We start from the raw sequence: 15,552 nt of genomic DNA on the forward strand, positions 1-15,552 counted from the left end.
TGAAGAGCATGCACTTAGTTTTACTAGCATTTAAAAGCAGTTGGAAGCCACAGAAGGAGTGTTGTATGGCGTTGAAGCTCGTTTGGAGGTTTGTTAGCACAGTGTCCAAAGAAAGGCCAGATGTATACAGAACGATGTCGTCAGCGTAGAGGTGGATCAGAGAATCACCAGCAGCAAGAGTGACATCATTGATATATACAGAGAAAAGAGTCGGCCCGGGAATTGAACCCTGTGGCACCCCCATAGAGACTGCCAGGTGTCCGGACAAAAGGCCTCCGATTCGACACACTGAACTCTATCTGAGAAGTAGTTAGTGAACCAGGCGAGGCAGTCATTTGAGCCAAGGCTATTGAGTCTGCCGATTAGAATGCGGTGATAGACAGAGTCGAAAGCCTTGGGCAGGACGTTGAAGACGGCTGCACAGTCCTGTCTTTTATCGATGGCGGTTATGATATCGTTTAGGACCTTGAGCGTGCCTGAGATGCACCCATGACCAGCTCGGAAACCAGATTGCATAGTGGAGAAGGTATGGTGGGATTCGAAATGGTTGGTGATCTGTTTGTTAACTTGGCTTTCGAACATTTTAGAAAGGCAGGGCAGTATGGATATAGGTCTATAACAGTTTGGGTCTAGAGTGTCTCCCCCTTTGAAGAGGGGGATGACTGCGGCAGCTTTCCAATCTTTTGGTATCTCAGATGATAAGAAAGAGAGGTTGAATAGGCTAGTAATGGGGGTTGCAACAATTTTGGCTGATCATTTTAGAAAGAGAGGGTCCAGATGGTCCAGCCCAGCTGATTTGTAGGGATCCAGATTTTGCAGCTCTTTCAAAACATCAGCAGTCTGGATTTGGGTGAAGGAGAAGCAGGGGGAGGCTTGGGCGAGTTGCTGCGGGGGGTGCTGAGATGTTGGCCAGGGCAGGGCAGGGCAGCCAGGTGGAAAGCATGCCAGCCATAGAAAAATGCTTATTGAAATGATCGATTATCGTTCGTTATAGGTGGTGACAGTGTTTCCTAGCCTCAGTGCAGTGGGCAGCTAGGAGGAGGTGCTCTTATTCTCCATGGACTTTACAGTGTCCCAGAACTTTTTGGAATTAGTGCTACAGGATGCAAATTTCTGTTTGAAAAAGCTAGCCTTAGCTTTCCTAACTGACTGAGTATATTAGTTCCTGACTTCCCTGAAAAGTTGTATATTGCGGGGGCTATTCGATGCTAATGCAGAACGCCACAGGATGTTTTTGTGCTGGTCAAGGGCAGTCAAGTCTGGAGTGGGCAATATCTGTTCTTAGTTCTACATTTTTTGGCATGCTTATTTAAGGTGGTGAGGAAAGCACTTTTAAAGACAACCAGGCATCCTCTACTGACGGGATGAGGTCCATATCCTTCCAGGATACCCGGGCCAGGTCGATTAGAAAGGCCTGCTCGCTGAAGTGTTTTAGGGAGCGTTTGACAGTGGTGAGGGGTGGTCGTTTGACTGTGGATCCATTATGCACGCAGGCAATGAGGCAGTGATCGCTGAGATCCTGGTTGAAGACAGTAGAGGTGTGTTTAGAGGGCAAGTTGGTCAGGATGATATCTAAGAGGGTGCCCATGGTTACAGAGTTAGGGTTCTACCTGGTAGGTTCCTTGATAATTGAGGTCATCTAGCTTAGATTATAGGATGGCTGGGGTGTTAAGCATAGCCCAGTTTAGGTCACCTAACAGTACGAACTTGCCACGTCCTGACCTTAGTTCCTTTTTTATGTATCTGTTTTAGTTTGGTCAGGGCGTGAGTAGGGGTGGGCATTCTATGTTTTGTATTCTATGTTTTGTATTTCTGGTTTTGGCCTGGTATGGTTCCCAATCAGAGGCAGCTGTCATTCGTTGTCTCTGATTGAGAACCATACTTAGGCAGCCTGTTTTCCCACTATGGGTTGTGGGTAGTTGTTTTCTGTGTCTGTGTTTTACCGTAGAGAACTGTTTCGGTTTTCATTTATTTCTCTTGTTCTTTTGTATTCTGTGTTCAGTTTAATAAATATATTATGGACACTTACCACGCTGCGCATTGGTCCGATATTTCATACTCCTCGTCAGAGGAAGAAGAAAATCGTTACAGAACTCTGAAGATATCAATTCAGATATGGTGTCCAGGCCACAGCTGGGGGCTGAAGGGGGTCTATAACAAGCGGCAACGGTGAGAGACTTATTATTGAAAAGGTGTATCGAAAGGTTTCAAGATCGAATCCCTGAGCTGACAAGATAAAAAATCTGTCGTTCTGCCCCTGAACAAGGCAGTTAACCCACTGTTCCTAGGCAGATTGAAAATAAGAATTTGTTCTTAACTGACTTGCCTAATTAAATAAAGGTAAAATAAAATAAGAATTGAGGAGTATACCACCTCAGTCACCGGCTTCAAGTGCATTGATGACGTCGTCCCCACAATGACCGTACGTACATATCCCAACCAGCAGCCATGGATTACAGGCAACATCCGCACCGAGCTAAAGGCTAGAGCTGCCGCTTTCAAGGAGCGGGATAATAATCCAGACGCTGATAAGAAATCACGCTTTGTCCTCCGAAGAACCCTCAGACAGGCAAAGCATCATCACAGGACTAAGATTGAATCGTACTACAACGGCTCTGATGTTCGTCGGATGTATCAGGGCTTTCAAACCACCTCTCTGGCAAAACATTTTAGTGCCCCCACACCTCTTGACGGCATAGTGAAATGTTTAAGTTTTAAAGTTAACTTTAAAGAACATAAATGTAATATTTTTGTGGCCAGCAAATCTCCAGTCAAATTTGTATAAATCAAATCAAATGTTATTGGTCGGATACACATATTTAGCAGATGCTATTGCGGGTGTAGCAAAATGCTTGTGTTCCTAACTCAAACAGTGCAGAAATATATAACAGTACACAATAATATACACAAAAAAAGAGTATAAATATATAGTACCAGCCAAAAGTTTTAACACACGTACTCATTCAAGGGTTTTTCTTTATTTTTAATATTTTCTACATTGTAGAATAATAGTGAAGACCTCAAAACTATAACATAACACATATGGAATCACGTAGTAACCAAAAAGGTGTTAAACAAATCTAAATACCTTTTATATTTCAGATTCTTCAAAGTAGCCACCCTTAGTCTTAATGACAGCTTTGCACACTCTTGGCATTTTCTCAAGAAGCTTCAGGAAGAATGCTTTACCAACATGTGGTGATTCACATTTTCAGTTTTGCGCAAAATGCTGCCATCTATCCACGTCTTTTGGTTCAGATAGGTTTTAATTGTCACAGTGGGAACAACATCCACTTTACACTTCCTGAGTACTGCATGCTAATGGATTGTGCCACAATCGGTTAGCGTTAGTCTTAGGTCCAGTCAACTTGAGCGTCTCCGTAAGCTAACATTCGGTTATCGTGCTGCTCAGGCCCAGTCAATTTGAACTTCTCCGTAAGCTAACTGATTCGGTTAGCGTGCGGCTCAGGCCCAGTCAATTTGACAACAAGAGCCGATCTGTCTTTGGTTGACTAATAAGTAGGATGCACCAATAGAATGCAATTTCATTACTGTAGATACAGTACAAGTCAAAAGTTTGGACACACCTACTCATTCAAGGGTTTTTCTTTATTTTTACTATTTTCTACATTGTAGAATAATAGTGAAGACATCAACACTATGAAATAACACATATGGAATGATGAGTAACCAAAACAGTGTTGAACAAATCAAAACACATTTTATATTTTAGATTCTTCAAACCCTTTGCCTTGATGACAGCTTTGCACACTCATTACATTATCTTCGGGAGGATTGCTTTTCCAACAGTCTTGCATGAGTTCCTACATATGCTGAGTGCTTGTTGGCTGCTTTTCCTTCACTCTGCAATACAACTCATCCCAAACCATCTCAGTTGGGTTGAGGTAGGGTGATTGTGGAGGCCAAGTCATCTGATGCAGCACCATCACTCTCTTTCTTGGTTAAATAGCACTTACACAGCCTGAAGGTTTGTTTTGGGTCACTAAGTGCAAACTAGATAGGATGGCGTATCGCTTCAGAATGCTGTGGTTGCCATGCTGGTTAAGTGTGCCTTGAATTCTAAATAAATCACAGATAGTGTCACCAGCAAAGCACCCCCACACCATCACACCTCCTCCTCCATGTCACGGTGGGAACCACACATGTAGAGATTATCCGTTCACCTACTATGCGTTTCACAAAGACACTGCGGTTGGAAACAAAAATCTCAAATTTGGACTCATCAGACCAAAGGACAGATTTCCACCGGTCTAATGTCCATTGCTCGTGTTTCTTGGCCCAAGCAAGTCTCTTCTTCCTATTGGTGTCCTTTAGTAGTGTTTTTTTTGCAGCAATTCGACCATGAAGGCCTGATTCGTGTGACAGCGTGTATGGTGTCGTGTGGGCGAGCTGTTTGCTGATACCATACTCACCAGACATGTAACCCATTGAGCATGTTCCAGATGCTCTGGATTGACATGTACAACAGCATGTTCCAGTTCCCGCCAATATCCAGCATCTTCGCACAGTGAAGAGGAGTGGGACAACATTCCACAGGCCACAATCAACACCCAATCAACACCCTGATAAACTGTGAAGGAGATATGTCGTGCTGCATGAGGCAAATGGTGGTCCCAGCAGATACTGACTGATTTTCTGATCCACACCCTTACCTTTTTTTTTCTCGGTATCTGATACCTGTATCTGTATTCCCAATCATGTGAAATCCATAGATTAGGCCTTAATAAATTGATTTCAATTGACTGATTTCCTTTATTGAACTGTAATGCAGTAAAATCTTTAACATTTTTGTTCAGTGTAATAAAAGCATTGCTTGAATCTATCATCGTATTTGGGGATCCGAGACAAAATAGCCTTTGATAAACACATTTCATGTAATTTTACATCATTTTACATGAGTGGAGACGAGAATAATATTTTTGAATACAACACCAGAGCATGTGACTTGAGTTTAAGTGAGGAGCCACGCATGTGTAATTTGGCTGGAGTGCTGAGAGAATTGAAAAAAAAGTTGGGAGTGTTGGCCCAGCTCTAATTTTACTACGTCTCAACCATGAGCTCTGGGCATGATCTACACAGCATATTTCGCTTCCTTTATCCCTATTCTGTTGTATTTATTTAGCCTACCCCACTACTAGGTATGCACAGAGAAAAAACAACTTGCTTTTTAAGGAGGGCATGGTGACTGAAGGAAATGGCTGAGGAAATCTATGGATAGTAGACTATAATTCTGTCTGTCAAACAGGTTCAGTAGGGCTACCTCTTATTTCTTAACTAGGAAGAAATAGGGTCCAACACAAAGCCCTCGTTAGCAAGAAATGACTGTGAACACTGAGGCTGTACCCACTTAAAGTTACAGTTTTAACAGTGGCCAAGTAGACTACTGTGGCTATAGAGTGGCCTACCATCAAAAACAATGGAGAAAATGCATCCCGTAACATTTTAACATGGAAATAGCTGTTTTATCATTCTGCCTACAGTAGCAGCCAATGTGTGGCGTTCAATGTAGGCCTACCTTTGACCTTTTAAAAAAAAAAAAACTTTACAAAATAAAACCCATTATTATTCCCATTCCATTTTTACAGAAAATCAGAGAAATTATGCTACCCTCTACTTAGCTTATTCGAGGCAGTCTCAAAATACAGCACTGCCTCTTCAGACCAAAAACATATATTTCCCTGACTAGCGTTCAAAGATGTTTAGAAATGTACACGTTTTGTGCTCTTGTAGGAAGCAATCACTCCTCTATTGCTGACTATACAATTATCTATAACTGGGCTAATAGCTCACTAAATAGCAAAGGATATTAACAAATGTAATGGTAAGAGGTAATGGTAGGAGGACTCACTGTAGCTGATCGGGTGATGACATGACTTTTGCAGTTAAAATAAGAGAAACTCATAAATGAGACTCAGATCATACAAAGTCATTTTACAATTAAATCTGTCAGAATCTCAAATGTCAGAATAATAGTAGAGAGAATTATTTATTTCAGCTTTTATTTCTTTTATCACATTCCCAGTGGGTCAGAAGTTTACATACACTCAATTAGTATTTGGTAGCATTGCCTTTAAATTGTTTAACTTGGGTCAAACGTTTTGGGTAGCCTTCAACAAGCTTCCCACAAAAAGTTGCAGCAAAGCACCCCCACACCCAGTGCTTCATGTTTGGGATGGTGTTCTTCGGCTTGCAAGCCTCCCCCGTTTTCTCCAAACATAACAATGTTCATTATAGCCAAACAGTTCTATTTTTGTTTCATCATACCAGAGGACATTTCTCAAAAAAGTACGATCTTTGTCCCCATTTGCAGTTGCAAACCGCAGTCTGGCTTTTTTACGGCGGTTTTGGAGCAGTGGCTGCTTCCTTGCAGATCGGCCTTTCAGGTTATGTCGATATAGGACTCGTTTTACTGTGGATATAGATACTTTTGTACCTGTTTCCTCCAGCATCTTCACAAGGTCCTTTGCTGTTGTTCTGGGATCGATTTGCACTTTTTACACCAAAGTACGTTCATCTCTAGAAGACAGAATGCCTCTCCTTCCGGAGCGGTATGAGGGCTGCGTGGTCCCATGGTGTTTATACTTGCGTACTATTGTTTGTACAGATGAACGTGGTACCTTCAGGCATTTGGAAATTGCTCCCAAGGATGAACCAGACTTGTGGAGGTCTACACATTGTTTTATGAGGTCTTGGCTGATTTCTTTGATTTTCCCATGATGTCAAGCAAAGAGACACTGAGTTTGAAAGTAGACCTTGAAATACATCCACAGGTACACCTCCAATTGACTCAAATTATGTCAATTAGCCTATCAGAAGCTTCTAAAGCCATGCCATAATTTTCTGGAATTTTCCAAGATGTTTAAAGGCACAGTCAACTTAGTGTATGTAACTTTCTGACCCACTGAAATTGTGATACAGTAAATTATAAGTGAAATAATCTGTCTGTAAACAACTGTTGGAAAAATTACTTGTGTCATGCACCAAGTAGATGTCCTAACCGACTTGCCAAAACTATAGTTTGTTAACAAGAAATTTGTGGAATGGTTGGAAAACAAGTTTTAATGTCTCCAACCTAAGTGTATGTAAACTTCCGACTTCAACTGTAGATACAGTAGAATAGGATAGAATACAGTATATACATATGAGATGAGTAATGCAAAATATGTAAACATTATTAAAGTGACTAGTGTTCCATTATTAAAGTGACCAGCGATTCCAAGCATATGTATATAGGGCAGCAGCCTCTAATGTGTCAGTGATGGCTATTTAACAGAATTTAACAGTCTGTTAAATAGACATCAACATTAAAATAGGGAGCTGCCCCTTTTAAGGTCAGGCACCACACCCTAATAGGGATTTTTTTTCTCTTAATCATTTGACAATCAACTTTTACCAGTTGAATTTAGACACAAATAAAATAAGTGTCCGGTCAAAAGTAGTGCACTATGCAGGGAATAGGGTGCCATTTGGAACGATGACAGAGTGGTGAATGAGCTTTCCATGCAGCGCTACACCAAGGCCAACCAAGGTTTTTAAAATGTTTAATTTAGTGTGCCATTGAATAATGATAATTAGGGCGATTGCACAGCCCCGGCTCTGTGGGATTGTGCGTGAAAGACAGAGTGTTGGCTTCGTCTGTTCCAGATACACTGATTTACTGCATATTACAGCACAAGCATTCCATTACACACCATTCCCTTCATCTGCCCCTTTCCCACTGGAGAATTGATAGGTGAAGTTGTCATAATTAAGATAAAATCAGAAGAGAGCAAAGTTGATAGTTAATAAGCCTATTCAGAGCTTACTTGAACTCTTCTATAAAACTCAAGTAAATAAAGGTAATTTACTCGCAGAGCAGTGGTACTGGTTGAATCAGAGGTTTCCATATTCATTCCAAAACCATCCTAAATGTTGGGCATTTCCACCTGATAAGACTAAATCTATCAAATCACACAACATCCAATCGAGCCACCATATTCAAATTCCTGCTACTGTGGGCATATTCGACATTATTAACAGGTCTACCTGAAGTCATGCTGACATTGTTACTATCTCTTACACTTCTATGGATGCAGTCTGTCACAAGAGTCCTGAATTAAAATGACCCAGGTCACAATCATGAAAAAACAAACAATCCAGCCTTCGTCGTATGACATTGGGAACCGTGGAAGAGATGAGAGCTGACATTTTAGTAAATGCGCAATTTTTGCGCATCTCAACAGACAAGACACCCAATTAACAACCTCATGAAAAAGCAGTGGCAAAACAGAGGCACAAAATGTTCCCACAGCCCTTTGTTGCATCCCAAATGTTATGAGAGCAGGATCGGACAGGAAGCCAAATTATGCTTGATTAAATAATAACAAAAACAACAAAATATAATGTGTTGAATGGTATAACATGCCTGTAGCATCAGACTCGCCATCAGACTCGCCATCTGCCAGAGTTTGTCAGACTGAATCAAATCAGGAAATAACTCAGTCCTTATCTATTCAATTCAGTTGGGCATATAGCTGAATCTACACATCTGCTAGCATGCGACATAATGTCATCTCGAAATAAGAGGTGAATCATCTTAGATCTTCGCTTCATACACATTATTTAGCGATCTTTATCTTTGAACAAAATCAACTCTGAACTTTTCAACTGTGCTTTTGAAATTGCATCAAATTGTCTCAATTGCAACAGGTGCTGACTAGAGTGGATATGTGGATGGAAGCAGGGCCTGTATTCACATTGTGTTTCAGATTAAGTGTGCTGATCTAGGATCAGGTCCTCCCCGTCCATGTAATCTTAATATTTATTCATATCTAAATCAGGCAAAAGTGATCCTAGATTAACATTCCAACTCTGAGACATTTTATGGATACAGGCCCTGGACTAACTCACCTCTCTCTGTGTTGGGGACTCCTAGGTCGATGGTAGGTATGGAAGGGTCAGTGTGGTCACTGTAATACTCCAACAGAAATGCCTCTCTCTCCCACGTCTTCTTCACCACTGGGACTGGAGCAGGACAACAAGACGACAGGTAAAATAATACAGCTCAACACGTCCACACTACCATAGTAAGAAGAATCAGGCTTCTGTACACAGAAAACGTGCAGCATTACTAATTATGAACGTTAAAAACATATAACTTGTCTTTTACAGAACTTTTTGAAATAAACATTATTATTTCATTATTATAATCAGAACAATTAGCTGTGACCGACATGTCAGCTGGAGCTGATGTAGAATTTTCATGATGCTTCCGAAATTCAAACAGCCAAGTCAAAGCAAGTTTGTGCTGAGAGTTAAACCAGACCTGACAGAGTTAGCACTTTACCAGGCACACATCTCAAAAGGCTAAAAATACACTCTTTTAGAAGAATAGAGAAAATGTTGACATGAATATTTTACGAACATTATGGACCATGTCTGAGTTTAACCACCCCAGAGCTTCAGATGAGCTTCAAAGATCTGACTCACCCCTCTCAGTGTGAAACTTCTTACAAGTTTTCACAGCGACAAAGATGTCTTCCTTCTTTACAGGCTCCCCCTGTAAAAAAAAACATGAAAAAATTGACATATTTTAGGGAGTTTTTCCTGGTCAGGTCACGTGGTCAGGAAGAACATACATACTAAGAGGGGAGCTGTTATCATCGTTGAAGCACTATTGAGATGGTGAATTTTTCAAATTCCCTGCCCCGTGTTGAATTGTCCTCGTGAATATTTCAATATCTCCTCAAGATAACTAAAAACCTAATAATACCGCATGTGTTGAGAGTGAAATGTGAATTGGCCATCTTTAAGTGCTCAGGGCTCCTGCCTGTCTGTCTGTGGCTCTCGCTCTGTGAGGCTCAAGGCCTTCTGCTTTATGTCTGCATCTCAAATGGCACACTATTTCCTATGTAGTGCACTACTTTTGGCCAGGGCCAGTAGGGAACAGGGTGGAATTTGGGACACACCCAATGTGTTATCACTATCTTCTCGGCATATTAGAGCTCTGGCAACAACCAGGTTAGCGGGAAGATGACGTGGGGAAAGGGTAGGAGGGAGACTAAAAGGAGAGAGCCAGCATAGTCAGAGATGAGATGGGGAGGGAAGAAAGATAGAAGAGAGAAAAGGAACAAGCCAGGATAGGCAGAAATGAGAGGGGGAGTAAGGGTAGGAGGGAGTATGAAAAAATTATGGAAATGTATGCACTTGTAAGTCGCTCTGGATAAGAACATCTGCTAAATGTCGAAAATGTAATTAAAATGTAATTAAATAAAAATGTGTAATTTAAATTAAATTAAAATGAGGGAGGAAGGGTAGCAGAAAGACTAAATGGAGAGAGTCAAAATAGCCCTGGATCTCTCTCCCTAAGGGGAATGAGAGAGGAGAAAGAGTATGTGATGAAAATTGTATGTTCGTGCTTTTCTAATAACCAATTTCTGTGTTCATGCTAGAAACTGAGTGAAAGAATCCTCACTATCAGTGTCTGCAATTTGGCAGTACGCCCAGACCATTGTTTTGAGAATGAAAGATATCTCAGTTTCAAGAGAAGAGGCCTCGTCAGGTATTGGTCTGTCACATGCATGAACCAGTATTGGTTGGTCACATGATTGAAGCAAACGTTAATGATGAATTAATTATGAATAACGTATAATGTGTCTGCCGTATATAAGAAATCTAACGGGACTGGCCCGGAAGAGCTCCTGACAGATGCGCACTATGTTGCATCAAGTTTGTTGGGATCTCTCAAGTTACCTGTTGTGGCAGACCATGGGGTTGGGTCAAGACGTTTACACAGATCAGACACGGACAGAGTATGATTAGCTCGGTTTCAAGGTTGTTTATTAAATAACAAATCAAAATAAATGGATAGGTCTCCCCCGTGAGACCCTCCCCGGGATACCGTCTTCTGGGCTCCGGGTCTTGCCCGGGTCCTGTCGGGCATACAAACTCAAACTCCTCCGTCTTAGCTCCGGCACCATCTCCAACTACACGGAAGTCAACTTACTTCCCCCCAGGCCTCCCCTGTGTGCTGCCCTTCTGGCAGCTTTATGGGGCTTGTACAGCTGGTGAGCAATCAGCCCTGGATTACTCACCAACTCCCCAATCAGCCCCAATTAGTCCTCGGCGGAGAGCCCGTCAAGACCTGGCATGTCCAGCAAATGGAGCCATCGCCTAGTGATGTATACTCCGTCTGTCAACAGGCCTCGACGAGTCTCCCCCTGGTGGCTGACCTGCTGTACGCCATACTGTTAATAAACAATGATTCATTGAAGATTGACTTTGAACGTCCCTGTGTAGAATTTCCACAAAAATGTGGCATCAAAGAACAGGATGATTGATTCTGCCTGCAGAGCTTTCCAGTGGGGATCTGTGAGGCCTATTTTATGAAGCACGAGGGAAATTCCCATCTGACCAAAAGAGGACGAGACCCGCCCAGACCAGACCCTTACTGTGAGCTGCCCAGGAGGAGACACATCATCCGCGAACAGGGTCCAGAGTAACAGGTATAACATGTCTCATTAGTAAAGAAAATAACATGTCTCAGAGGGTAACATGACTCATCAGTGGAGTTTGATGTTATAACATTATTATGTATGCGGAGATATGAAAGGAGAAAGTACTATTCCAGAATATGCTGTTACTAGAGAACACTAGTGTTAAGGAAGTATAATGGGTTACTAGAGATAAAGTAACATACAGTTGAAGTCGGAAGTTTACATACACTTAGGTTGGAGTCATTAAAACTCGTTTTTTCAACCACTCCACAAATTACTTGTTAAAAATAAATCTTAATCTTGACGCTACCCATCCCGGTACTGGGATAATTGTCATCAGCAACCGCTGAATAGCATAGCGCCACAGTCAAATAATATTACTAAAAATTATTAATATTCATGAAATCACAAGTGCGATATTGCAAAACACAGCTTAGCCTTTTGTTAATCCACCTGTCGTCTCAGATTTTGAAATGATGCTTTACCGCGAAAGCAAACCAAGCGTTTGTGTAAGTTTATCGATAGCATAACATAACATTATGTACACTAAGCATTAAGTAGCTAGGTCACGAAAATCAGAAAAGCAATCAAAAAAATTGTTTACCTTTGATGATCTTCGGATGTTTTCACTCACAAGACTCCCAGATACACAACAAACGTTCCTTTTGTTCCATAAAGATTATTTTTATACCCCAAATACCGACGTTTGTTTGTCGCGTTATGTTCAGAAATCCACAGGAAAAAGCGGTCACGACAACGCAGACAATGTATTTCAAATGTATTCCAAATAATATCCATAATGTCCACAGAAACATGTCAAACGTTTTCTATAATCAGTCCTCAAGTTGTTTTTAAAATATATATTCAATAATATATCAACAGAGTGTGTAGCTTTTTCAATAACAGCGGGAGAAACAATGGCCCGCTTTACTCAGTTGCGCAAAACTCACTCTGAGAGCCCCCACCTATCCACTTACGCAATGTGATCCTTCACGCTCATTTTTAAAAATAAAAGCATGAAACTATGTCTAAAGACTGTTGACACCTTAGGGAAGCCATAGAAAAAGGAATCTGGTTGATATCCCTTTAAATGGAGGATAGGCATGCTGAGGAACAGAGGTTTCAAAATAAGAGGCACTTCCTGATTGGATTTTCCTCAGGCTTTCGCCTGCAATTTCAGTTCTGTTATACTCACAAACAATATTTTTACAGTTTTGGAAACTTTAGAGTGTTTTCTAATTCAAATAAATAATCATAAATATTATGGATTTTAAACATTTAAGTACATATAAGTGTATTATATCGGCTGAAAGCTTAAATTCTTGTTAATCTAACTGTTGATTTACAGTAACTATTAGAGCAAAAACATGCCATGCGATTGTTTGAAGATGGCGCCCCACATCAAAATACTTTTCCACTGGCACAGGTTTCATACATTCACATACAAATACTAAATATTCACTTACATTTTGAAAATCATCCTCTGATTTGTCATCCAAAGGGTCCCAGCTATAACATGTAGTGTTGTTTTGTTAGATAAAATCCTTCTTTATATCCCAAATAGTCTGTTTAGTTTGCGCCATCGATTTGAGTAATCCACTCGTTCAAACTTTATTTCAACAAGTCAAACTACATTTCAATTTACTCCTCAGATACCCTAAAAGTTAATCAAACTATAATATTTATTTCGGAAAGAAGTATGTTCAATATGAAATCAATTTTAGCAGGTGCGTAATGTCTTCATGGCGCGCGCAAACAAAGACTGTGTCCTTCTACAAAAACTGTTATTTCTTATTCGTTTTTGAAGTTACAAGCATGAACATAGACTGCTGGCACCCTGTGGAAGCCATAGGAATTGCATCAAGGGAGCTAATTTTCAATATGACCTTTCTCTTGCATTATTAAAAGGATGGTCTCTACAAAAATAAAACAAATTCTGGATGGTTTTTCTTTGTATTTTTTCCAACCATATCTATTGTGTTATATTCTCCTACATTATTTGAACATTTATACAAAATTCCAAGGGTTTTGTTTCCAAAGGTACCAATTATATGCATATCCTGGCATCAGGACCTGAGCGACAGGCAGTTTACTTTGGGCACGTCATTCAGGCAGGAAACTTTTTTTAAAAGGGCCTAGTCCTAATTAAATTAACAAACTATAGCTTTGGCAAGTCGGTTAGGACATCTACTTTGTGAATGACACAATTAATTGTACCAACGATTGTTTACAGACAGATTATTTCACTTATAACTCACTGTATCACAATTTCAGTGGGTCAGAAGTTTACATACACTAAGTTGACTGTGCCTTTAAACAGATTGGAAAATTCCAGAAAATAATGTCATGGCATTGGAAGCTTCTAATAGACTAATTGGCATAATTTGAGTTAATTGGAGGTCGACCTATGGATGTATTTCAAGGTCTAACATCAAAGTCAGTGCCTCTTGGCTTGACATAATGGGAAAATCTAAAGAAATCAGCTTAGACCTCAGAAAATAAATTGTAGACCACAAGTCTGGTACATCCTTGGGAACAATTTCCAAACGCCTGAAGGTTTTTGGAGAAATGTCCTCTGGTCTGATGAAACAAAAATATAAATTAAATGATGTGGATATATCGAAGCAACATCTCAAGACATCAGTCAGGAAGTTAAAGCTTGTTGCAAATGGGTCTTCCAAATGGACAATGACCCCAAGCATACTTCCAAAGTTGTGGCAGAATGGCTTAAGGACAACAAAGTCAAGGTATTGGAGTGGCCATCACAAAGCACTGACCTCAATCCTATAGAAAATTTGTCGGCAGAAATGAAAAAGCATGTGCGAGCAAGGAGGCCTACAAACCTGACTCAGTAACATCAGCTCTGTCAGGAGGAATGGGACAACATTTACCCAACTTATTGTGGGAAGCTTGTTGAAGGCTACCAGAAACGTTTGACCCAAGTTAAACAATTTAAAGGCAATGCTACCAAATACTAATTGAGTGCATGTAAACTTCTGACCCACTAGGAATGTGATGAAAGAAATAGAAGCTGAAATAAATAATTCTCTCTACTACTATTCTGACATTTCACATTCTTAAAATAAAAGTGGTGATCCAACTGACCTAAGACAGGGAATGTTTACTAGAATTAAAGGTCAGGAATTGTGAAAAACTGAGTTTAAATGTAGTTGGCTAAGGTGTGTGTAAACTTCCGACTTCAACTGTATGAAGGGTATCATGGGTTATTAGAGTTTTCATGAAGTAATAATAGAAATAATAACATACAACTTGCACAGTCACAGAGAAATGAGTAGCATAATGGGTTACTAGATTTGATAAAGTAACAATGTATGAATGTATAATGATTAATCAAGTTTAACTTGCTAGGTAGAGACTTAGTATGGACAGAGCACACCATCTATAGGGGACTGATAGACAGTGCCAGCCCAGTTATAGTGAAAGTTGATCCCAGAAAGAGATTCTTGTCTCGAGAGCTGAAAAAGGAAGCTCCCTCCAAAGTGTATCTCTTCCCTTCTGAATTGGCAGATGTATTTCATAAAGTCAGGGCATTAGATGTTCATCTTAAAATAATATACATTTAATAAGTGTGAAGCAGAAAGTGAATATCCAACAGAAATTTGAAATAAATATAGAGTGACATAGTTAGGGTAGACAAAATTATAAACAATGCCTTCTAATATGGAGAAAGTTATCATGTTTGTTTTGTTTTGATTTTAAACCTTGCAATAGGGGGGAAAGCAGAACATTGTTTGAGAGTGATCCAAGTATATTAGCAGTAGATATTAAGAACGTCTTCCTATTGGGAAGAAGAGAATCCTAGTTGAGGGAAACAGATATGGAGACTCGTGAAAGTAACAAAGTGATAGCACTCAATATGAGGTCACATTACAAACAGAGGGATTGAGCATTGGGGCTGACATCTGGTGTTTGGGTTAGAGATACGTTTCCTGTGGAACAATAGATAGCAGCAAGTGCTAACTGAACTCAAACAGACTATGGGACACAGTTGGGAAATGTGGGAGAGAGGAATGAAGAATTGAATAAGATACGTTTT

At 40.3% G+C, this 15,552-nt stretch overlaps 1 protein-coding gene across 2 annotated transcripts in view; it reads right to left on the minus strand.

Annotated features, from left to right (window-relative positions):
• Positions 1 to 15,552, minus strand: part of LOC110507325 (beta-1,3-glucosyltransferase) — a 180,508-nt gene that overhangs the window by 14,354 nt on the left and 150,602 nt on the right. For both annotated transcript variants that reach the window (XM_036965104.1, XM_021587245.2), the window contains 2 exons: positions 9,490 to 9,559; positions 8,911 to 9,024 (listed from right to left, as the gene is read on the minus strand). In XM_036965104.1, the coding sequence (XP_036820999.1) occupies positions 8,911 to 9,024; positions 9,490 to 9,559 (184 nt within the window). The remainder of the gene's footprint in view (positions 1 to 8,910; positions 9,025 to 9,489; positions 9,560 to 15,552) is intronic.

This window comes from Oncorhynchus mykiss, chromosome 27 (genome assembly GCF_013265735.2).
Source record: "Oncorhynchus mykiss isolate Arlee chromosome 27, USDA_OmykA_1.1, whole genome shotgun sequence".
In the NCBI taxonomy this organism is placed as follows: Eukaryota; Metazoa; Chordata; class Actinopteri; order Salmoniformes; family Salmonidae; genus Oncorhynchus; species Oncorhynchus mykiss.